The 23,579-nt window shown below is 42.0% G+C and overlaps 3 protein-coding genes across 3 annotated transcripts; 1 reads left to right on the top strand and 2 right to left on the bottom strand.

Moving 5' to 3' along the window:
* Window positions 1–74: 74 nt before the first annotated feature.
* ahi1 (Abelson helper integration site 1) lies at window positions 75–10,539 on the bottom strand. Its single transcript, XM_076108230.1, has 27 exons — window positions 10,411–10,539; window positions 9,921–10,003; window positions 9,426–9,544; window positions 8,678–9,258; window positions 8,477–8,565; window positions 8,180–8,366; window positions 7,691–7,883; window positions 7,513–7,608; window positions 7,246–7,431; window positions 6,898–7,050; window positions 6,458–6,590; window positions 6,135–6,258; window positions 5,623–5,852; window positions 4,758–4,864; window positions 4,551–4,669; window positions 4,136–4,266; window positions 3,912–4,052; window positions 3,596–3,789; window positions 3,455–3,500; window positions 3,279–3,331; window positions 2,780–2,897; window positions 2,405–2,463; window positions 1,665–1,730; window positions 1,414–1,576; window positions 1,257–1,327; window positions 838–926; window positions 75–656 (listed from the first exon to the last, which is right to left on the bottom strand). Exons 2-27 carry the CDS (start codon window positions 9,928–9,930, stop codon window positions 473–475), a joined length of 3,642 nt encoding a protein of 1,213 aa, XP_075964345.1. The 5' UTR covers window positions 9,931–10,003; window positions 10,411–10,539; the 3' UTR covers window positions 75–472.
* Window positions 10,540–11,047: 508 nt separating this feature from the next.
* LOC142968551 (uncharacterized) lies at window positions 11,048–15,076 on the top strand. The gene is made up of 13 exons (XM_076108457.1): window positions 11,048–11,249; window positions 11,422–11,541; window positions 12,154–12,273; window positions 12,420–12,539; window positions 13,041–13,160; window positions 13,260–13,468; window positions 13,550–13,595; window positions 13,675–13,808; window positions 14,022–14,147; window positions 14,248–14,362; window positions 14,458–14,592; window positions 14,687–14,812; window positions 14,943–15,076. The coding sequence occupies exons 1-13, from the start codon at window positions 11,048–11,050 to the stop codon at window positions 15,074–15,076; spliced, it is 1,707 nt and encodes a 568-aa protein (XP_075964572.1).
* Window positions 15,077–16,080: 1,004 nt separating this feature from the next.
* map7a (microtubule-associated protein 7a) lies at window positions 16,081–21,008 on the bottom strand. Its single transcript, XM_076108026.1, has 15 exons — window positions 20,903–21,008; window positions 20,111–20,215; window positions 19,840–19,914; window positions 19,576–19,739; window positions 19,365–19,464; window positions 19,083–19,199; window positions 18,724–18,857; window positions 18,470–18,594; window positions 18,143–18,363; window positions 17,882–18,059; window positions 17,614–17,782; window positions 17,379–17,483; window positions 17,178–17,228; window positions 16,823–17,051; window positions 16,081–16,091 (listed from the first exon to the last, which is right to left on the bottom strand). Exons 1-15 carry the CDS (start codon window positions 21,006–21,008, stop codon window positions 16,081–16,083), a joined length of 1,890 nt encoding a protein of 629 aa, XP_075964141.1.
* Window positions 21,009–23,579: the final 2,571 nt, after the last annotated feature.

Genomic DNA, 23,579 nt, shown 5'->3' with positions numbered 1-23,579 from the left:
ATAGCAACAAGCAGAATAATTAGTATCCTGTTTGCATTGTTTCACAGGTACATTCCAAAAATGTGACGCATACATAATCAAAACAGCCCTGAGGCATATTTATTTAAATATTTTAGATATCAAAAGTGTGACTTCACATGTGATGAAACATTTGGAAAGGAGTAATCTGTATTTTTATATAGTGTAGAAGCGGCGTATAAAAACGTTAAACGTTAAATAAAACTACAATATTACAGACGTTCTGTTTTCTATATCTTCAGTAAAAATGTACACATGCTCATGACAATAAATATGTAACACATACGACATGAAGTCCTAGAATTATTTATGTGAACACGTCTTTACATCTTCATTTAGTACAACACAGAACATACTGACTCATATAGTTCACATAATCAAATGTAAAAATACATCAAATAGAGTGACGGTGAAAGCGTTGTTGCGAGTTGAAAGCAGCGATGTGTCTGTGAGTTTATGTATCGGGCTCGAAGGCTCCATTAGTCCGGCCGGTCGGCCTCTTTGGGAGAGGCCTGTCTGTTGCTCTGCCTCTCCTCCTCCTGGTGCTCGTCGACACCGGAGCGTCTGCATCTGAAAACGTGGCTCGGGACGAAGGTGCAGCGACTCCTGACTTTTTCACCTTCTTTTTCCTTCTAGCTCTGCGGAAAAAAAACATCATTCACAATCATAAATTATTTCTAAAACCATAACAAAACATGTCGGTTATAAAACCCGCTTTGCCTTGTGAGGGAAAAGCAACACTTAAAAGCCCAACTTATTCAGTAACAGGTTCAGTAACCGTGACCCTTGTGAATGATTTAAGCACAGCGAGCCACTCACCTGGCATCGGTCAACTCTGGTTCGGTGTCAGAGAGGGTCGGCTCAGAGAGAAACCTAAGTTCCCCGGAAGAACTAATTGCAGCAGATACCTTGGAAAAGTAAGGAGGAGGAAACTTAAAACGATAGGAAAAGCCATCGCACCAAGCAGATATATAGATCAGCGTGCATTCTTTTATGCATTAAAAAGTCAACTTTAAAATCCCCAAAGTCTTTTAACAGAATACTTCAGCCCAAAAAAGAGTGTGTGATGGTCAAAAGAAAGTATCACAGAAACATAGGCAACATAGACACGAGAGAGAAGACAAGAAATGTATTCGCAGCCACACCCTGTTTCACCTTTTAGCCAATTCTAATTACTGATGAATAAAAGGTATGATTGTAATCCAGGACATCCACACACTGTTAGTCTGTCTGCTTACCCTGGTTGGTGTCGCCCTCTCAACAGTCCCTTCAGACAAGGCTGCGTGAGTCACCTCTTCATTGAAATCGCCTACGATATAAAAGAACTCAGCATCTGGCACCACATGTGGAAGTTTCGTATACATTGTCCACTTGGACAAGTGATGATTCACTTACTCTGATCTGCGACATAAGAAGCTAGAAAATATCCCTGCTGCCCATTGGCCAGACGCCCGAACCACCAGTTGTCGTTGTCTTTGTACAGCACTTGGATGACGTCACCGCGGCGTACGGTGAGTTCATCGGACCGATTAGCTCTGTAGTCGTGGAGCGAGACGACCTGGAAGAGCAGCACAAAGGTGGAGGGCTGGAGTGTGAGAGGGGAAAGGTTACATGCGACTGAGCTCGCAGCTACAGCGGATACTTACGACTTGTTGAACGGGGACAGGATCTGTTTCCACATGGATGCCTGAAGAGATGTGGTCAGGATGGCTCTGATGGAGAAAAATAATTTAAATCCTGACGAAGCAACAAAGGATATTAGCAGATAGCAGAAGTTGCCTAATCAGTGTAGCAACTTTCATGTGGTTCAGATTCAGCTGACAAAGTAAAAGACACATCAACAAATGTACATTTTGTTGACTCGCTATAATCAAAACAAAAGCAAAAGATGGCGTTTGGTGATCATGGGAGTCTTCACCACCATTGTCCTCACTGCAGTCAGCTTCTCCCGGTTAGTATTCCTTTAGTATCGATCAGGAAGCTGAATGATCCGCAGAGGACTCCTCCTCTCGTGAACAAACGAACTTGGGGGTTTAAAACTGGTCTTAATCCGATCATTTAAGATCCAGACTAAAAACCTTCATCAGGTTTAAATATATAGTTAAAAACAAACAAGATCTAAAAAGTGTATCCTAAAAATGTGGCTTAAAACTGGATAGAATTGTAATCTATGACAGCTTGTGTCAGACGACCACAGCGCTGACGGATGGGCAGAGGGGATATTCAGCCACTGACAGGCGAACAAATGAAACGCACCGGTACCTTGATTAAAATGACAGATTTGAGATAATGTAAGTGCACAAACTCATCAAAATCTATAACATAGGTTTTTCGTTTTTTAAGACATTCAATTGAGGAAAAGTTACTTATTATGTAACAGCCTTACCGTCTGCAGCCTGAGAGACGAAGCTCCTCTTAGACGATGACCGACTGGACTGAAACCGCCTGAAATTCCAAGAAAAAAAAACTAAAAGCAGGCAAAAAATATAGAACAGAATTCTGTGATTGTCTACAGAGATCACTTACGGACACAAGTGAAAACCACAAGCGGCCCATCTTTGTCTCTGTGTATGGTGTACATGCTTCAGGAGACTTAATAGTGGACCGTAATAGTGGAAGTACTTTGGTCACAGCAGGCTTTACTTCATGCAGCTATAATCTTGGAAAGTATTCGACCTCACATATCACAGAGCGGCAGTAAAAGTCATTCATTGGTTTGAGAGCAAATAACTGTGTGATTAACTGTACAAGCCTTACTCACGATTTTGGGTGCTCAGAGCCGCCTGGGGGATAAGCTGCTCCGCTAGAGAAGCGGAGAGCTGCAGCTGAGAGTGCGGCGACAGGAGGGACGGAGGAGGTAACGAAGCACTTAATCCCGTCTGCAAAGAAAAGGCTGCACTTCAGTTGTCTGGCAATTTGTTTCAGGCCTCCTAATGCATTTTAAAGTCACGATTAAGTTAAAACTTCAGGAGTTTAATATGACATCAAATTCAGTACATAATGGCAGCCAGCAGGTTGACAAACTGCCCATTAGAAATGCAATGCACTTCTGTAATGCTGTGCTAATCACAATTTGAGTTTATCAATAAAAATACTCTCGAGACACATTTCTGTGGAATGTTTCCTTTCTCAGCACTTGAGAGGAAACCTGAGAACAAGCTGGTTCAGACAGAGATTAGGTTACATCACCATATATGACCCCAATAAAGACCGAGTATACAAAGGTGTGTTTCCAAAGTAAATACTGATCAAACACTCACAGTGCCAGAATCTATGGTGAAGCTCCTCCCCGTGTGAGTAATGCTCATTCTGTCTGAAAACCAAACACAACAAAAGCAGAATATTTTCCCACGTAAATACAGAGACAGGTCAATTGAGACGTAATGCAGCACACCATGTTCATCATAAAACTGTGTACAAACAACACATACAGTACCTTGTTCATAAATGTATCCAGAGGTTGAAGACCTCTGATGTGGCTCCTAAAAAAAAGATTTGAAAAAGCGAGTTTTGGAGATTTTGAATTGCTGTATTTCTATATGTACTTATATCTAAGTAATAGAAGATGAGTATTTACAAGTACTGAATCCAGTTGCTCTTTAACACATTGCATTTTCAATGCAAGTCGTGTTGCTTGGGCAAACTGATCCATGGTTGAAGCAACAGATGTGTCCTGTAACGCCGGGTGGTCGGGTGAGTTTCTGATGGTTCTGGTGTCTGTAGAAGCTGATCTGCTCGCAGCTTTCATATTGTGCACCTCCAGCTGGGAAACTGTGTGATGAAGGATGACATAGTTTGTATTTTTAATACCTGTCCTGTATGTAAGCACAGTGGATGAGAGATTCAGGGGCTACGCCCACAGGAAAAGGCACTTGTCAGGTGTTTTCACAAACCTTTGCGGTCGTACAGGTACAGGCGGACAGGCTGGCTCTGACCGAAGGCACTGAAAGCAACCATGTTTTCGTGAGGGTGGAAGGACACGCCGTGGAGAGCAGTGGGGTACAAAAGCTCAGAGTAGACTGCAACTTGGTCCCCTGAAAAGACAGAAGAGATGACAGCTGGAGCCACTGTGCATAACACTATCAAAACTGGCAGAATATAAACAGCATAATCTCACCTGTGTCTGTATTCCAGACATACGCCATCCCATCCTCGCTGCCAGAGAAGATGAAGTTCCCACATGGCGTGAATGTGCTATAAATCCTTTCTCTGTAGTTTGTGGCTCCGGTGTATTTCTTCACAGCCAGGCTGAAAGGGCAGATACATTGTTGAAAAGATGGAACATTTATATTTTAAGCTTGAACAAAGAATGTATGTTTTTTGGACTGTAACGACAACTATTCTGGGCAACACAATACTCTATGTTTCATACATGTTTGATGATACATTCCTCTCCTATCTGTAATTATTTAGAAATACAAACACAAAGACTTAAGTGATACATCATCTTATTTAGTCTGTATTTTAGTCAGAGGTCACCGTTTCCTGTAATGACAGATGGTGCTTTTTAAGTTAAGTCTTATCTTATTTACATTCTCAAGTCCATCACCCTCAGGACACTGTCTTTGGCGTGGATGAGCAGGCACCGCCCGTTCGGATGGAGCTGCAGCATGTTGATGGGGACACCCCTGAGATCACTCTCATCAATTTTCTGCCAAGACAAAACATGCAGAGTTTCTTAAAGTATACTGTGGAATATGTACATTGGGATCAAACATGACAAATACAATGTCCTGTACCTTCTCTATAGACCAGCGATGACATGGGTGATGCCGCTTGCTGTCGTTTATTGTAGTTCTCCACACAAGGATTAGGCCCGTACTGTCTGCAGAGAACATTCTCCTTCCTAATGACAACAAATACAACAAAAGGAGCTATAAGAAGGCACAAGTATAACATTCTTCTTTCACATTACAAAAGATGCTGGCTCACGTTCAATAGCCAGAGCACCACAATTTGCTTTACAGAGGACGGTTAGAGTATAAATACTCAATATAATCCCCCTCATGCACATCTGCATGCTCACAAACACACTGGAACGTTCCAGTGGTTTCAAGGGGTGTCTGTGTGTGTGTGTGAGTGAGTGACGGCAGCAGCAGCAGCAGCAGCAGCTTATGATTAAGACATAAGCTATAGCATAAACAAAAACAAATGAAGCATTGCGTTAGTGCAGCTGACTATTTTATTTTAAATTAGATTCATACTGGGGGAACTTTCCTCAGAAGTAGCTGGAGCCGCCTCCCCTTCCTCTGAAAGCCACTGTCTGTGGACTTTCGGTTTATGACTATGAATTGTTCATCAACTTCCATATTGGTGGCCAATAGACAAAACAAAGAAAATAGTTCAACGCCAGAGGCAAGCCAGATGTACGTTTCATGCATAAAGTTTTGAATGATATCAATTCTTAGTTAAATATTAAAGCCAGGACACAAAATAAACCTAAATGAATATTTTACATCATTCAGTATTTCCTACATGTACATGCAGTGGACCCCCCTCCTAATGTCATTAAAAACCTATTTTATGTACAGTATATGCAGGCAGAGGTGAGAGGTACAGGTTGACGGTTTATTGGGTTTACACACAGCATTGACAACACAATACCTTCAGAGTCAAAACAAATGGAGTTGATGAAACTGTTGTGACCCTCAAACTCCTGCAGCAGCTGGCCATTCACATCATCGACGTCGAGCCTCCACACTCGTACCAGAGAGTCGAAGCCCCCCGTCACCACCAGGTTCTGGGCTGTGGGTTGGTACTGAGCACAGTACACGAAGGACGGATGAGGGAGCACCTTCTGGGCCGATCCCTGAAGCCTCTCCACGTTCCACTCTCTGAAGCAGGAGAGCAAGAAAACATTGGAATAATGCTGACCCTCTTTTGTGCAAAGAAATGATGTTCTTTAAATAACGTTCTAGTCAGACAATCCCCACTACGGCCCAAAACATGCTGGTAACATAAACACATGGTGAGCCACTTGCTATGAAGGGTACTTACTCCCCCTGGAGGTACTATTGCAAACAGCTAATACAGCAGTTCAGTCAACAAGCAGGCACAGCTCATTGTGACTGCAGATCAGTGTCATTTATTCTTCAATCTAACAAACTGAAACTTACCTGACAGTTCCATCAGAGGAGGCAGACACAAGGCTCCGATCGTCTGTGGACCAGCAGAGATCATAGACTATTTTGAGATGGCCACTGAAGGCAGCCAAAGCCTGGCCAGAGGGAATCTCATACACTGAAACAGTAAATGAATGGGTTACTCATTGAACAGTATTGATTATTCTTATTTGTATATGCTTGGAAGTTGTAGAGTCCTGAGATGATCCCCAGAGCTGTTCATGTATAAACAGCAAGTGAATTAGCTTGTGAGTACTGCTGAGGAGTGAAGAGCAGCGTCAGCAGGAGGAGCCTCACACGGACGAGCTGTTGCTTACCTACTACAGGGAAAGCGTCCGTGTCAGCACAAGCAGCAGCCAGCATCGTCCCAGTATGAGAGAAGCGCAATGTGAAGCAGCCCATCCGACCACCGCGGAACGACAGCATGGACTTGTTTGGAATCCGACAGACCTTAAACAGAGAATCAACCACATTTCAAGGACAGGTTCACATTTTCTTCTGTGTAAAAACAACACTGATATGGCCTTGTGTGCAGTGCTGTTAGCGTCAGCTGAACTTAACATCATTGTCATATTACGTAGAACAGGGACAGTGAATTTATTCTCCCGTCTCTTACATAGGTGATGCATGAGAAAGAGATCACTTGACAGCCACTATGGACAGGAGGAATGATCACAGCGACCACAACCAGCTTGAATGTAAACTTGTGAGTGCTGTTTGTCTGGTTAATCAAATACTAATTCCTGATTCCACCGACCTGTCCAGGCAGCCTGCTCCATCTCAAGGCTGGCGGCTTGCTGTCTAGAGGCTGAGTCAGGCTTCTCTTGGTGACCTCATTCTGCAGTTCACTGTAGGAGGTGCTACCCCTCTCCTCCTGCAGGGCCATCATGGACCGAATACTGGGGTCCACCTGCAGAACAAAGGCCAATCTTAGCTCACAACATATCACTGAATCCACTTGTGGCTTAACACCAGAATATCTGAAACAGCTTTATATCTACAGTATCACTAATACCTTACACGTCAACTATTTGCATGTCGACATATCTATATTAACAATGTAAGACAGATTGCATACATAATAGCAGCTATAAAAAAAACGTACATGTTCAGGGAGTTTGATGCCTTTCACCGTGACATAAAGGGTGGATGCGTATTTGTTCCGGGGGTACTTCCTCCACCACTCGACCACCTCAATCGTTTTGGGTTGTCTCTTTGCCCGAGGTGGCGGGCCGAAGAGCTGGAGGCGAAGTTTACTGTCGATATTCAGCACACCATTTGTGCCGACAAGCTAAAGGATACAGAGAAAATTGTGAGATAAGGATCATAAAGAACAGTTCAAATCCAAGTCAAACCAGGCCAAATATAGCACCTTGAGAAAAGCCCATGCAATCTTTCTGAATCCTCGCTCATGCTGGTCAACGTCAACGTTGGCTCTTGCTTCTTCCATTGTTATGAAGTCCAGGATCTTCAAGAAACATTTAAATGCAAAGAATTATTGATGGCGACATTGAAATTGGCCAAATATGTCGAGATGAAGTGTCTCTTACTTCAAAGAGAAGTATAACTCTGGGGCTTTCATCCTTTTGTTCAACAAAGTAACCGAAGCGTTCGTTGAAGATGATCTGCTCCTGCCACTCAGGGATGATTGATTTGTTCTTCTTGAAGTCAAATGGTTGAGTCATGATGGGGAGAATGTGGTCAACGTTGTCTTGCTCATAAAATGAGGAGACTGGCCGATGGCTATGAAAAACAAGACAACAACATTTAGATGTTGTGTTCATTCAAAGGCTTTACCACACTCTGCACCCTTTGACACGAGAGGTGAAAATAACTGTAAAGCATGCCTAGACGGAACTAAAACACAAAAATAATATAGTCCTAGTGTTACAAGTTAGAGTTATAAATAAAGTATGTACCCGGCAATAGCAATACAAGTGTTACAAACCATTAAAGATGTGAAAACACAATTTAACACTGAGTTAAACGCTGATCTGAACTGTAGTAGTGTAGTGTGTCTAAAGAGTGTCCGTTCTCACCAGTCTTCCTTCTTCACATACTGTCCAGTGTTCTCATCGACGACATGTATCTTCACCATCGGGTGTGAGATCAGCAGGTCCGTCTTGAGGCGATCTGTTCTGTGGACAAACACTCCCAGCACAAGGCTGTCATCAAATGTTGGTTTCTGTGGTACTTCTGCCTCCGTTTCACTCTCTTCTTTGACAACTGAAAAAACGGAAAATTAAAAAACATTAAATTCATCAACATTGTAAACTTTTAAAGGGAATTTTTCAAATGATTTCTTGTAGTTAGGCTGACAGTTAACATCCAGTTACCATGTTTTTTCTTCTTCTTTTTCTTCTTTCCCTTGGATTCAGCTTCGTTGTCCACATCAGCATCCTGGTCAGCGTCTTCATCTTCATCCCTAGTGGACCAAAAACATTTTACTTCAATATGCTGCTAAGAACTGTAGTCTGTAGCCGAATAACTAAATTCAATTTAAAAAAAATGTCAAGCATACTAGTAGATATACACACCCTACTTCCGGCTGTGTGATTACAGATTTCAGCTTTTTCTTTTTCTTCTTTCCGACATCGTTATTGAGTGAAACATTTTGGGAGAGAACACTCTCTTCCTCAGTCTTGGTGCTTGTCGCCTTTAAAGTCCTCTCCTCCTTCTGTGCAATCTGCTGCTGGTATTCATGCAGCAGCTTGTCCTCTGCATCCTCCACCTGACTCACTTCCTTGGCCTCTGTATCTCCCTTGCCTTTCCCTTTTTTACTTTTCCGCTTTGGTTCCTTTCCACCACCTCCACCATCTGGCTCCAAAGCAATCTCAGACTTGGAAGCCTCCGCATCCTCCTGGGTGTAACTCTTGGTATCCTCGGGTACAGGAAGGGGGGGAAGCTCCCTCCTGCTTTTCCTCTTGCCTTTTGACGTCTGAGTCTCCTCTTGGTTTCTACTGTTGTTGACATTAACCTTTTCCGCTGTTTCCCTCTCTCTTCGCTTATTCTTGGTGTAGCGAGGGCTGCCCTGTTCGGGGTGATATGTGTTCTGGAGGATGGTCTCATCATCTTCTGTGTCCTTCTCAAGGTTGAGATTCTTTTTTAGATTCTGAAGCTAAAAGAAACAGGGGGAAAGGGAGAACTAAGAAACGACAATATATACTTATGTAAAGCTTGTTTCCCTGAATACGATGTTGACCATTTCAATTACTTTGCATTACTTTCCACTTATCTTGGAGAAAGGAGGTTAAACAAACCAGGTGAAACTTTTAGAACACGTACCACAATAGTCTCCTGAGTTTCCGTCTTTTTCTTCTTCAACTTTTTCTTATCTGACTCAGAGTATTTCTTGAAGACTTCATTGAATCTTTCCCGGGTCTTTGCCCGGTCTTCACTCGCACCTGTAAAAAGGTTCCACTCATAAATGGGCAAAGTGACCCTGGACCTGGGTTACATTGAGATCAGTTAATACTATGTGATCAAAGAAGTGTATGTTGCTGTGGTGAAGGGTGCATTTTCAACTAATACTTACTATACTTGCTTATTACTTCACTATATTTATTTACTTACATACAAGACATGATCAGCAAATAAAAGATGGTGCATTTTTATAGATTAAACTACCCAACAGTGTGTAAAATAGTTTAAATTAGCCTCACCTCGATCAACTTCAACATTAAAATGCTTACATACTTAAACTTGAATGCATAATAATATCAAACGAATGATACAATAATATAACACTCTGAAAGGATGTATTTTGCACTATAAACTCACCTACTGGCATCCTCAGGCACCGTTATGTCTCTCATTCTGAGTGCAAAACGTGCGTAATTAATCCAGGCAGGAAGGCTTTCATCCTACAAATACAAAACACGGATCACAATCATATTGTCAAGTATACGTTACACATACAAGGCTTAGGTGATTCATGTTAACCTTGCACAAAAATAAAATCTCTGCTGGATCATTCTTTGTTGGTTTGTAACGTGCACAGTTAGTTTTGCATGTTGGATCAACACAGTGGAACAAACCCACATCGTTTGCTTAGCTGAAGCTAAAAACAACATTTGTGAGACGCTAACAGCTAACGCTAGCTTGGTAAGTGCTAACATTAGCTATAGCATAAGTGATATTATTAGCTCACTAGGTTTGGTACAGAACGACTTAGCTTCTTCAAGCAACCGTTTGAAGCTCAAATTAAACCGTACTCCATACTTGGGTTTATAAAAGATGGAGAGGAGTTAGCTGAGGTGTGTATTTATACCCTGCAGTGATTGTGTTGTCCTCCGACTTCACCAACGACGCTGCTACGGTTTCCAAGTCAACCAAAACAGGGCTGGACGTGAGAGGCGGGGCGTGGCGGCCATGTTTCTGACGTAACGACAACAACAACAGATTCACCAACGGCTGAACCATAGAAAATAACATACAATATAAAAATAACTTTAAAAGTTTATTTTCTACTATCAAAATGCACTAAATTACATTTAGGTGACGCAGCTGCAAACACGTATTTTTGATAGTATATATATGTTTTCCCCTTACAATTAGAACACAAACAACTCTCTAAATTACATTACAAAATATATAATGTGATACAATTATACATACTTGGAAGATGCTGTAACCAAAAAAAAGAGCAAAGATAAATAAATGAATACAACAATAATAATTATTTTATTTTTTTACAAAAAAAAACACGAGACCAGATTCAAAAATGCAGTACTGCTAATAAACTTCCCTTATTTTATATAATTTTATAATATTTGCTTCTAAATAAGAGTTGTGCGTAAAGGGTCTGAGCCGTAATCCCCACTGTCACGTGACGTTCCAGTGGGCGTGTCTGTGTGCAGGTTGGGCAACACAGGCAGGTGCAGTGCCTTTCTGCTGAAGATGTGGTCATGGCTTCTGGCTTTTGTGAGGATTGCTCCCGACTGCTGAAAGAATTTTGCGTTTATTTGAGGAAGGTTTGCAGAGAGTTTGAGCAAAAAATAAGAGACGTTTTCAGGGAACTTTCTCAGTGCACCTGCTTTAGGATTACCCCGGAGAGGAGTTTCCTGAGGAGGAGGACGCAGGAGTTGCCCTCTTTACACCTGCTGTGTGGTAAGAACATTGTTCATTTTCTTTGTTGTAGACAGCACTGTTGTGGAGGGAAGTCTACCCAGTTGATGTAGCTAGATCTGTAATTTAGGAGGACATACAACGTTACATCAAAGGTGTATTTGTAACTTAATAAGAAAATATTGGGAATTGTATCTGTTTTTTTTTTTCTTAGATGATGAAACTCAACTACTTAATCAGGAAAGTCTGCATGCGCTGAGCAGACTTGCATCCTCGGAAGACACTGATCTACAAACTACTGCAGCCATGTATTATTTACATGTCAGTCATCATTGTGAGTAAAGAAATCAAACCGATGTCTATGTTGCTTGACTATCGTCATTACAGCATGCAGGTCAGTGGTGCAAAGAATGACGCTATTGTTTGCGCTCCAGGTTTCTCATATCACTGACTGTCGAGATAAGCCCTCCAACGAGTAGGACTGGTATCATGCAAATGTTCAACTGTATTTTTTTTCCAGTGTTGGGAGACCATTCCCAGCGTGTGTTTGTAGTGTCAGTTTAAAGACATAACAAATAGATTTTATTTTGAAAACCCACAGTATAATAAGTACAGAAGCAATGGTTCATATAAAGTATTACCTTTAGTCCAGGTTAGATCCAGTTATATGCAAAGCGTAACCACATACTATATTTTGCTTAAACATGGCAGTTGACAGATTCCTGTGTCTACTTGGTGGAGAGAACATTGTGGGCTATTTAGGACCTGAATTTAAAACTCATTTTTGGCTTCAGCCAGTGAGACTGACAGCTAATTAAGATTGTGTTTAACTTGTAGATCATTCCTGGATATTCAAAAAAATACTTTTGGGCGTCAAGAACTTAAACAAACTCACAAAAGTCTGCCTCTTAAACCAATGTTGTTTTTTTTGCTTTGTGTGTTACAGTGAAATCCCCTCTACCAGATGCCTTCATGGAGCCAATCATGGCCTTACTTTTATCAACTGACCTAGATGTGCAAAAGACGATATCTCTCTCCTTGGTCAATCTGTTAGCCAAGAATAACGGTAAGAGATAAGAATCACAAGGTATTTAAAGTATCGTCTTTTGACTTTTGAATTAAAAATTGTAATTATGCATCACAGTTTACACCTGAAATCCCATTTGTGTGGATCCGATGGTCATAATTGCTGTCCATGCGCTCTGATTCCAGTGTGCAAAGAGCTAGTGATTGAAATGGGGATGCTGGTGCCCATCCTGGAGCTGTTCCAGTCTGCTGACACCACCGCTCAGTGTCACTCGTGTGCCTGCGTCACCTTGCTGGCTTCCTCAGGTTTGTTCAGACTGGGAGGACCCTGTTGAATAAATCTCACAAAATATCTCGACAGTAAATAATTTGCATTTGGTGAAAGGACAGAAAAAATTAGAAACAACATATAGAAAACATAGCAATCAATGTATTTGTGTATTGCTAATTTAACCAGCCATTTATTTAGTGTTACAGTAGGATTTGATCGTGCAAGTGTATTTGTTTTTGCATAATTTGTTATGTGAGGATAGCAGTATATTGTATATGTAATTCTGCACTCTGCCACAAATGCTGTATGAGCTTTTACTGCAAGACATATGGGAATAATCAGAGGAGGAGATGGTGAGAAATAGAAAGAAGGTGCTTCACAAAATGCCTTTCTGCATCGTCAGTATTCCAGTCTTATTCATCCTGGCTCGCCCCAAATGATATCTTGTGTAAGTCTGCAGAGACACAACATACCATTGTAGTTCTGTTGCGATCAGCTGAGCATTCATTGGAGGTTTTTTCTTTCTTTTCATACAGAATCAAAAAGTGAAGCTATCATGGTGGATGGCATCATGCCACTGTTGGCTTTAGCCAAGTCCTACGAGCCACAGGTGCAACAGAACGCCACTTGGGCTCTGTTACACCTCACACAGTCAGGTGGGATCATTTCCTTTTTTTTTTTTTTTTAATGGAACCAGAAGCTGCTGTGTTTTGTTTTGCTTTAATACAACACAAACAAATCTCTTCTTTGCCCAGATTGGTCCACCAGGATCTTATGTGAAGTGGGAGCCATTCCTGTCCTGGTTCTTCTGCTGCAGTCCTCAGACTCAGAAGTTCAGTTTTACAGCTGCACCGCTCTGTGCAACATCACTGCTGTTCGGGAGCACCACCCAAAGTTGCTCAGCATGGGGGGGCATTTTTTGTTAAAGTCTCTTCTGACTCTCGTGTCTTCCTCTGTGCAAAAGGTAAATGTGACTTTAAGTGTCTGAGTTTGAAGGTAAATCATCAACAATGTTTGATAAAAATCGTACGTATTTCTTTTTCAGAATTCGACTCAAGCATGCAGATGCCTACAAACTCTCTCAAAGAACGGTAATTATAAACAATGAAGCCAGAGATTGATGCCATACCTAACGCAGATGCTGTTTGTCATTTTCATTTGTGCGCGTAGTGCTGATCCAGGAGCAGCTGATGGAGCTCGACTGTTTGGTGCCCCTGAAGGCGCTGCTGAAGAACTCTTCTCCTGTGCGGAGAGAATCTGCCATAACACTACTTTCTGCACTGTCGGCACACCCACCGAACAATGTACGATTTCCTACACAGCACGATCATAACAATGATGGAGTTGGTAACTATTGGTGCTGTGTAACAGCTGGGAAGACTTTGAAAAGGGATTTATTATACTATTGGGGCATTCATGTCCTTATATGTAAAAAAAAAAAAAAAAAGACTGTAAATATAAAGCAACTGTTCTGTTTACATCTTAATATTGATAATATTTCCATGGTTTGATTTCAGGACGTCCTCGTGAGTGAGGGTCTGTTGGAGGAAATTGGTCAGCTGCTTCATCATCAAACATCTGTCATAATCACACACAGCTGCAAGATCATCACCGACCTGTGTAGCTCCAGCATGGGTCAGCAGGTACACTGAGGCTACAGTTCATGACTTCACGACACGTGTTTGTAGTAAATATGTTTGCGCAAGTTGCCTGAGACTGATTGATCCCATCATCGTTATCTAGGCTGTGATGGATAGTCTGTGTTTATCAGGACTCCTCGGGGCCCTTTTGTCTCCGTCCGTGTCAGATGAGACCTCGCTGCATGTGACGTCGTGCTTACATCACCTCATGACCTGGAGTGAGTGATGAATTAGTTCTGTGTGTGTACATAATAAGATCCCTCTTTTTATATGAATCATTTTCATAATCCTTCACGATATGTCACTATTTCAGATCCACTGAAGTCTAACTTGTCGGTGACAATAACATCAGAGCAAGTTTCAAGACTCGTGAGGTTGTCCGGACAAATTCAAAAGCCTCAGTTGTCCTACAACAGTGCGGCCATCATCAGCACACTAGAAATGACTGGTAATGCTATGTGGTAGTATTCCTTTCTGATAACCAGCTTGGCTTTGTATTTTTACATATTGTTATATTCTGTGTTTCCACACTATTCCCCCAGAGGAGATGGTCCAGTTGCTGAGACCTCACTACATTACCATGTTGGAGTACCTGTTGGTGTTTCTCAAAAAGAAGGATGTTAAGTTGCAGCAGCTCGGCATAGTTACCGTATTCAACCTCAAGAAAGGTGTGTATTTGTCGCACCCCCTACTTATTAAGCAACTCAGGGTACTGCAGCCATTTCAGTGACCTTATCATACTAGGTACCATTTCAAGTCAGGAGTTGTGAGCCTGCTTTGTGCCGTCTTCCTCTGCAGACGGAGGCTTTTCCTCTCTGTTGGCTGGCAGTGAGTTGGAGGCTCAGCTCTGGAAGGTGCATGCGCAGACGGAAGAAACCAGACGGCTGCTGCAAATGATTAAGCCTCTTTCTCGATCTTCTGTTGACCCTTGACTTCCTCAGCACAAACGCTAAGAGATGTGCAGTGTTTACATTCGTGCACATTATGGACAAGCAGCTTTTTTTATTCTGTCGTGTTTATTTCATTTCAAATGTTTATGTTTACAGTCAACACATTAAGTGAAAAACAAGGCAGAGATGTGGCATAGTCTCAACTTTAATGAAATATGGTGTATAGTTCAACTTTTTAACAGGTTCACAAGTGATAGTTATGAGCAATCCTTAAACTATAGGATCAAATATTGATGATCAGATACATTTGTTTTTATATGCTTTTATTATAATAAACTCTTTTAACCTCTACGCCTGAAACTTTGCTTTGAGTGATATAATGAATCAAACAAAGCAACTGTCAGTGCAATAAATGTTTTGTGCATCGTATTCTCTAAAACAACACCCACAAAACTGAAGCAAAGTCTTTGGAAACTAAGTTCCTTAGCAGCTTTGAAATATGTGATTGCTATACTTCACAAAATCAAAGGGAAAGATAGGAATTTACATGAACTTTAACCAACAACCTATAGTCTTCTGTTCTTTGCGCAAACAGCCACCTGAGCTATTCTAATTCCACCGTGACAAAACCGAGGAAGGGAAAGTGCTCGGATTGCAAGAAATATCAGGAATAAGCAAAAAAAGCATGGCTAACACACGTTGGGATTGTTAGAATGGCTATTCCTAGTATTTCCCAGAGGCAACACTCACCAGCAAACTATCATTACCACTGTCTACATCTACTGGTTTTTGGATCTTCATTATTAGTTCAGAAACCTGCTGTACTAAGGAAAGCAATAAAGAACTTGCCCAATGTTTGTGCCACGGCTTACACACAGAAAAGTGACCGAATGCTGACGTCCTCAGTGAGAGGCAAGGCTGTACTCTTACATGCTCGTAGAAGGTGCCGAAGGGCAGCAAAATGGCTGTACTGCAGTGTGACTCCTGTGTATCGCAGAGAAATCACAGCTCTCCAACAGAGTCTTTGAGCCCATGTCTGCAGGTTCTCAGATGACCTCTGGAGAATGCACGATAGGAAGACAAAAAGGAGATATTAAATCAAAAGGTTTCAGGGCAGCTTAAGAGATAAGAAGAACATTTGTGATCTATTTTTAGACTTTTCATTAAGGGGAACTATATACAGGGAAAGGAGAGGCTACACCCATACTGTCTGGCATTGCGCGACGAGGTGAAATGTTGCAATACTTATCGGCCCTTTTCACAGCAGCCATGTTGACATGTCATTGCAGGGTAAACATAGATGTAATTAATAACAATAAGTATGGCCGTGTTCCATTTAGATGGGCCCTGGTATTGTGCATGCTGGCTCACTGCAGTGGCTGTGACGCACTTAATAGAACAGGAACATGAATCATTTGATCAATTACACCCGTTTACCCTGTAATGACTGCTGTTAAAAGGGTCTATAACTTGTGAGTTTGCAAGCTTCAGTGTGCGGACAGGCACTTTTTCTTTCCTTTGCAGTTTTCCTGGATGATTTGAATATTGTATGTAGAGGCCACCAGGGTGTGGAACTTTCTTGTCCACCAACCAAAACAACTACTGGACTTTCCCCAGCACCTTAGTCTTGTTCACCAGCCTTGAATGATTTTATATACATTGCCTGCACAGCTCACAGTTGAAGAGGAATGAATGGTGCTGATTGTGTGGTCTCTCTGCCGTGCCTCATTAAATATGATTGGAAACAGACATGACTGATTGATGGAACAAGTCTGTAATCTGCCTCACCTGCTCGTTGGTGGCTCTGGATTTCCTCCAGGCCTGTGAGAGTCCTGAGGGACCTGCGTTCTTTGAAGGCCACAACAGGTACCATGTCCTCCTCATTGTTCAGCACCAGCTGGGAGGTCTTCGCCCCCACTGCCAGCTTGACGGCAACTTCTATAGTGCCGTTGCGCACAGGCTCTGTGTTTTCCTTTGGTTGGGCTTGATTTGGCAAAATACTCGCTGGAACAGATGTCTGTGTTAAAAAGGATTAACCGATTTGGTCGTAGAAGTGGAGCTGGTTAGTCATTAGGATACTGAATGTGTGTCATATGAGCCCAGGGGCAATGTACTTTTACACAAAGTTAGCAGTACATCTCACCGTATCTGGAGAATCTGTCCTTCTGGTTCTCCGCATGATCTCCTCAAGTCGCTGGAAGATAAAACGGCTTTTATTAAACCGTGCATTCTCTTTAACGGGACAGAGCTTTTGATAGACTTTATTTTTATCAACACAGATAATATAGTGTTGTGTACAGATATAGTAATTAACATTTCAGATTATTTAGACATACTGTCAAACCTTTTTTCTTGCTTGACGAGCTGCCTCCTCTTTCTGTGCAAATATTTCTCGCTCTTGTTTCATCTGCTCTGCTTTTGCCCTCTCTTTGGCCTGTTCCTCCTCTCTCTGTACAAACAGTGAATGCCCATTAGAAATAGATTACAAATAAAAAGCATCCAGAAGGACTCCCTGTGGGTGCAGAGGTTGTCCCCTCAGCAAAAGCCATCGTGCACTGAGGAATGTTTGCATTTCTTACCTGTTTCTGTAGAAGAGCGGCTTCCCTCATAGCCTGAGCTCTTTCTTCTTCGGCCTGTCTCTGCTCCTCTTCCTCCCTCCTCATCTTCTCCTCTATGAGACGCTGAGCCTCGGCCTGCTGTCGTGCTCGCTCGTCTGCCCTCTTGCGCTCCAGCTCCTCACGACTCCGCCTGGACATAAATGAATACATTCATGTCCAATAATCATGACCTGTAATACTGGATGGCCTGCTACTGCAGTGTTTCTGTCTCGTAGGTGGACATGGTTACCTTTCGGCCTCTTCTCTTTGCAGGCGCTCTTGCTCCTCTCCCTCACGTTGTAGTCGGGCCTCTCTCCTTTTTTCAGCCAGGAGACGTGAGGCCTCCCCTGGGTCTGTAGTCCCGGCTGAAGGTCTACACATGACTTTAGGAGACTGTGGGGCTGGCTCAAGAGGCGTTTGGGGAGGACCTGAAGAGAAATATTATCAACTTCAATACACATTTTTAATTGTTTTAAATACAGCACTTTATTTAAGCATTTCTCGAGCTTACTTCCATGATCTGCTGTCTCTTTGTCGGTTAGGTTCAAACACAGAGCCTCTGGTGGATTTTCATCCCTGATTTTCTCTCGCTGACCTTGAGCTGGAGTCCTGACAGGCCTTGAGTTACCAGGGGAGAGGGCTGAACTACAAACGGTAACATCTTCCTCAGGGACAGATGGGAGCTCGAGCTGCAGCGGGGTTGAGTGTCTGCTGATTGACCTTCGGGGGGTCCTTTAAGATCCAGAAAGAAGGGAGCAGATGCCCCACTTTGTTCAGATCACTGGTACTATGTCATGAATGTAAAGCGGATGTTTTTGGTCAGAAACATTTCACTTACTGTTCAGGTGAGGGGGAAGTTGTTCTGCTCTGTTTGACTTTGGCTGTTTTCACACTGGTGTTGACGGCAGGTGATCTAGTATTTGAGTTCTTCTTCTGAGCGTCTTGCTGTCTTGCTGCTTTGATCTAAACCAAAAAGAAATATCAGAATTATTTTTTGACATAATGTTTCTCAAATCAGAAAAAGACTGAAAAAATAGACAGCTGGGTGATCGTAAAAAAAAAATATAAGACCAGAGGGACAGCTAGAATTACCTGTGCCGTATTGATGCTTCTATGCTGCTTGTTGTTGGGACTCGGGGAGGCGGATGGCATGTGGTGGACTGAACCAGAGTGGTGCTGGGGTTTGTGAGGGGCAGTGATGGTGGAATTTATGGAGTGGAATGAAACTGCACGGCGACAAACATGGACAACTGAGCCAGTGATTTGTGCCGTAATTGTGGGAAATATGCAGAAATGGTGGAAACAGTGATGGAATTGTGAAGCAGTGCGTAAACAGAGAGGAAAATGAACAGCTGGTTAGTTGTAGTAGTAGGCTATCTTACAAATGCACTACAGACAATTGGCATTGCCATAATGTGAAAGCAGGGTTCTCCTATCATGGGAGTGAGTACCTTCTTCTCCGGACTGACAACCAGCACTCTTGCTCCTGGCCAGATAAGAGCACGTGGGGGTAAGCAGGCGACTGACCAAGTTCTTCTCCCATGTTGTCAGAGGCAAGCGACGTGGTACTAGCATATTGATCAGTATAGAGTTTTAAGTGCGGCATAAACACAAAGATAAGGCACTCCAAGATGTTACACAATGAACAGATACTGTTAAGAATGGTGTTATGGGTTTTAAAAGATCATGTTAAAAGAGAGTGAAGAAAAGAAAGCACATTTGTCTCTGCTTACCGTTCTTGGTGAGTTTCCTTCCTCTTGAGGTCTGACCGAGGCTGTGTTGGGCCCTTTGGCTCTTCTCCACTGTCTTACGCACTGCAGATTCATATCGCTCCTTAATTCAGGACAACAAGCTTCAGTGGCGATGTTACTCAACCCAGAGCTGGGAAAGCCCCGGCACTCTCTAAAAATAAACGTGTTTTGATTTCCACTCATCAAAACTCACTTTCTCCTCCTTCAGTCTCTGCTTGCGCTTCTCCTCCACAGCAGTACGTTTCCTCTCCTCTTTGAGCCTCTGGTCCAGGAGTTTCTTCCTGCGCTCCTGCAGTTGTTGTTCGTAGTACTGCCTGGCCCGCTGCTCCCGCTCCAATCTGCCCTGCTCCCGAGAGGCTGAGGGGGGGGGAAAAGTGAACCAGTGTGAATAGAGCACTCAGTTATGTGTGTTGATCTTATTAGAAATGGAGGACAATGAATTAACAATGTCGCATACCGATTAACTTCTGGTGCTCTTGTCTTCTCTCCCGTGCTGCTTTCAGCCTCTCATCAATATTTGGTCCATTGGCCACTAGAACGCCAAGATGATACTTTGTAGTCACTGGTTTGGTGCCATAAATTACATAAATATACTATTAGTTGTATTAAACATTAAAACCCCAAATTTAGACAGTCTGTAAAATGAAGTCATGCTGAAAGTCATAATACAGTATCCTAATAATATGACAGCTGCCTGATAAAAGGATGGATGTGAGAGTTGTATCAACCTGCAGTGGCCCGTGGAGTGGCTGTGTTGCGGATTTGGGCAGCCTTGTTGACAGAACAGGCTGTTTTCTTTGCCTGTGAATTTGGTTCGATACAACCACCATTGTCTAAAAGTGAGGGGGAAAACAGCATGTTATTCTGTTAAAATAAATCCATAGCAATACCTCTGACCTCTTCTTATTTTTCATAATCTGACACTCAATATTCCTTTGATATTTTGGATTTTCTACTATCTGTAAATGCATCTTTTAGTACAACAGATGGCGTTAAGGGGGCGTTACGTATAAAGCAAAACCAAATCAGCTTGGACAAATGGTCCCAAATAGTGACTATTGAGGACTTGGATGGCCTTAGGGGTCAGCTGCAATGGAAAGAGCCATTATAAATAGCTTGCGTATAAAAAGCGAAGAGAACATGCTAGCACCTGATACGTCGTCATGACCGAAGAGCATTTATACAAAAGCACAAGGGGGGGGGGGGGGGGATAACAATCACATGTATGAATTGCTTTAGGGTTGAATAATATCAGGATGCTGGTGATGCTATGTTTATTATGTCTACAGATTCCCCCTGATATCCTGGTGTTTATTGTTGCCTTGCTCAGTTACAGAATGGTTTCCCAAAGAGAATGTATATATTCTATTCATGCGTCATCGATATGATCAGATGACCCTGTGTTTGAGATCTACAGTCATTCTGGCTTTGCTTCAAGGAAAGGCTTGTTTTGATCAGATACCATACAAATTACATTATATATGCATTCTTAAGCAACAGCACAGACAAAAGCTACTAACCTCCTGATCTTTCAAATCCATTCCTCTTCTTCTGGCTGTTGGCGGTACGTGTAGAAAGTGGTCCCTGCGATGGAGGGATGTCACTGTGTTTCTCCTGCACAGCCATGCTAGCTTTTGAGCCTGGCATACCAATGCTCGCACTCTTAAAAACCTCCTCCTCTCTCTCCTCCTTTCTCTCCTCCTCCTCTTTTGAATTTCTATTTTAAGATGCCTTCGGGTCCTCACTCTCCAAGTTGGCTGATGCAGAGAGCTGCCCTCTGCATCAGCTGCTTGTTCATCTGTGCCTTATAAACCAATGAGAGAGAAAAGCATGAAAACAAAGCATCCAGTTATCCCCGTCCTGTGGCTTAGAGATAAATCAAAGGTTATCCACAAATGTAGGCTACTCCTGTCTCCTCAAAATCTATGGACGTCTGGAGAGATTCTGATCCTCAATGAGTCTATAAAAAGGTGACTCCCCCTTGTGAGCTGCTCTGGTTTACTTTCACATAATATAGCTGTGTCACTTTAATTCCCCCACCACACTGCCAGCTTGCCAGATGGATGTAGCCAAAGGGATGCAGCGTTTCCTGGAGACAGAAAAAAAAATGGCAGCAAAGATGAGAGCCTGTCTTGATGAATGATTACCATGAAATCGGTGGTGCAATATTCAGTGACGTACATTGCTTTGACATTGACCTATTCTGATGGAGTCAGTGTTCTCAATAGACAAGGAAAACATGTGATGTTTGGTATTTTCCCCACTAGGATTCCTTCCTGATGAATGGAATAGAATGACCACTAGATGGAAGTCTTTCTATGTGGAGAACAAGCTGAAGTCAGCTTTGCCATTAAATGGCTATATATCTATATATACACAATACAATTCCCTTTCTGCAGCTTCCTGGTCCTGTGCACTGAAACGGCAGAAGGTCCGTGGACAGATTTTTTGGGCATCCCTTTCTGGCCAAGTAACTATTATTATAGGATCCCCTTCCCTATAATAAGAATTTAATCTTTAGCAATGGTTTTCTCTTTGACATAAAATTGTTCTAATTCTGTGGGCCCTCTGTGCATTCGACAAGCTGACCTAAAATCTGGCTTCGAGGTGGAATTAAAATGAACACAATCAGTGATAACTGACTATTTTCAAAATAGTAACAAATCTTACGGTCTGCATCCGCCTACAGCTCCAGAGATCAATCTGAGGGGTCACAAGACAGGTAGCAAAGAAGAAAAGAGAACCAAGTAATCTTGTTTTTGCTCTTGTCTTGTGAGAATAGGACTTTTTTTTTTTTATATTCTAAAGTCTAACTTTCTGTATCTTAATGTCAAAAAAAAGGAAGTAATTTTTTTTTTGGACCAAAGCATTTGACTAACATTACATCTTCTCTTCTCGGCCCTTTGACCTCTTCTGTTTAACTATTCAATTCAGGATTGAAGTGTGACAAATAAATCAACGAGGTAAGTAAATTGTGCTTAGTGTTTAATAAGAATAAACCAAACATCTCTTTATTTTTCAGTTGTCATTATTTATTGCTTCATGAACGACACATGCTCACTCTTCCATGTAGGAATGTTTGGTTCTTAAATGACACAAATATAACAAGTAAATACATGTTTATAACTAGGTTGCAAATTAACCATCAACATCAAATATCAGATGAAATAAACATCATTAAATACATCTGTATCAATAACCTAGATAATTAACAAAGACGCAGGTAAATATGACTAAATCTATGGTTTAAATACACTTATACTGCCATATAGTGGTAGAAAGGGTGAACACTTACTTTGCGTATCCTTACAGGCTACACTCTGCATTCGCTAAAGCAACAGCACAATAAAGTGGAAAAACAAGTATCGGTGCCAACAGCAACATTTCTGTGAACACAAAAATGACTTTAATTAAACTATATTACGAACTGTATTACATCAAACAATTCACTGATTAATCAAAAACTTGATTCTTGCTGACTACATAAATAAATATTAAACTGCAGGTAGTCATCTACTGTTGCTAACATACTCCCATCGGCCCATGATTATTTATTTATCTTCATTAATGTATTTTCTTCTGATGTTACCCTGGTATGTGCTTACACCATAGACTATATAAGAATTTATTGCATACAGTCATTCTATAGCCTTGACTTTTATTTTGAAATTTTCTTACATCCGTGTGAGGCTTTTAATTTAATGTGCCTTTGTCGACAGTAGTGTGCACAGTTTGGGCAAAATTGTGCGATTAATAAGCTGGATATTGTCGTCCATTTAAGTAACATAGGATGCAGTGATGTGTTGATATACAATAGAAGACATTTACGACCACATAATAATCTAACCAGTCATTAAGATTGTGAGTAATTGATTTAAAGAAAGTTCTGGTGGTCACTTGAGGTTAAACCGTACGTGCTTGCTGCCTTATAGCCTACAATGGGCCCCCTGACACCAACAATAACAATGGCCTCTGGCTGCGCTTCACTGATTAAGCTCGCCAAACTCCCCCAACTAAGAGAAATTGTCACAAGGATACACTACACCACTGTCAGGTGGTGTGCCCATAGTCACTGGAGCACAAACAAGATGGGGATAACTGGTCGACAACCAACAGCCGGAACAGGCCTCTGGACACTGTGCCTACATGGGATAAGATTGCATGGTAGGTATCAAGTCATTCTGTGGTTCACCCTAG

The sequence above is a fragment of the Anarhichas minor genome, unplaced genomic scaffold, assembly GCF_050575085.1.
Source record: "Anarhichas minor isolate MPS153535 unplaced genomic scaffold, ASM5057508v1 ptg000040l, whole genome shotgun sequence".
NCBI lineage: Eukaryota > Metazoa > Chordata > Actinopteri > Perciformes > Anarhichadidae > Anarhichas > Anarhichas minor.
The sequence above is the reverse complement of the archived record's forward strand: the minus strand, read 5'-3'. Positions and strand labels throughout refer to the sequence as shown.

Coding starts and splice junctions, on each gene's coding strand:
- ahi1 (XM_076108230.1), bottom strand. Junction 1,731..2,404: donor CGTCTCTCAGGCTGCAGACG/GTAAGGCTGTTA, acceptor TTTCTCCATCAG/AGCCATCCTGACCACATCTC. Junction 1,577..1,664: donor CTGTCCCCGTTCAACAAGTC/GTAAGTATCCGC, acceptor CTGCTCTTCCAG/GTCGTCTCGCTCCACGACTA.
- LOC142968551 (XM_076108457.1), top strand. CDS start 11,048: ATGGCTTCTGGCTTTTGTGAGGATTGCTCCCGACTGCTGAAAGAATTT. Junction 12,274..12,419: donor TCTGTTAGCCAAGAATAACG/GTAAGAGATAAG, acceptor CTCTGATTCCAG/TGTGCAAAGAGCTAGTGATT. Junction 14,813..14,942: donor CGTATTCAACCTCAAGAAAG/GTGTGTATTTGT, acceptor CTTCCTCTGCAG/ACGGAGGCTTTTCCTCTCTG.
- map7a (XM_076108026.1), bottom strand. CDS start 21,008: ATGGCTGTGCAGGAGAAACACAGTGACATCCCTCCATCGCAGGGACCA. Junction 20,216..20,902: donor TGGATTTGAAAGATCAGGAG/GTTAGTAGCTTT, acceptor CCTCACTTTTAG/ACAATGGTGGTTGTATCGAA. Junction 17,783..17,881: donor CAAAGAGAAGAGGCCGAAAG/GTAACCATGTCC, acceptor ATTTATGTCCAG/GCGGAGTCGTGAGGAGCTGG.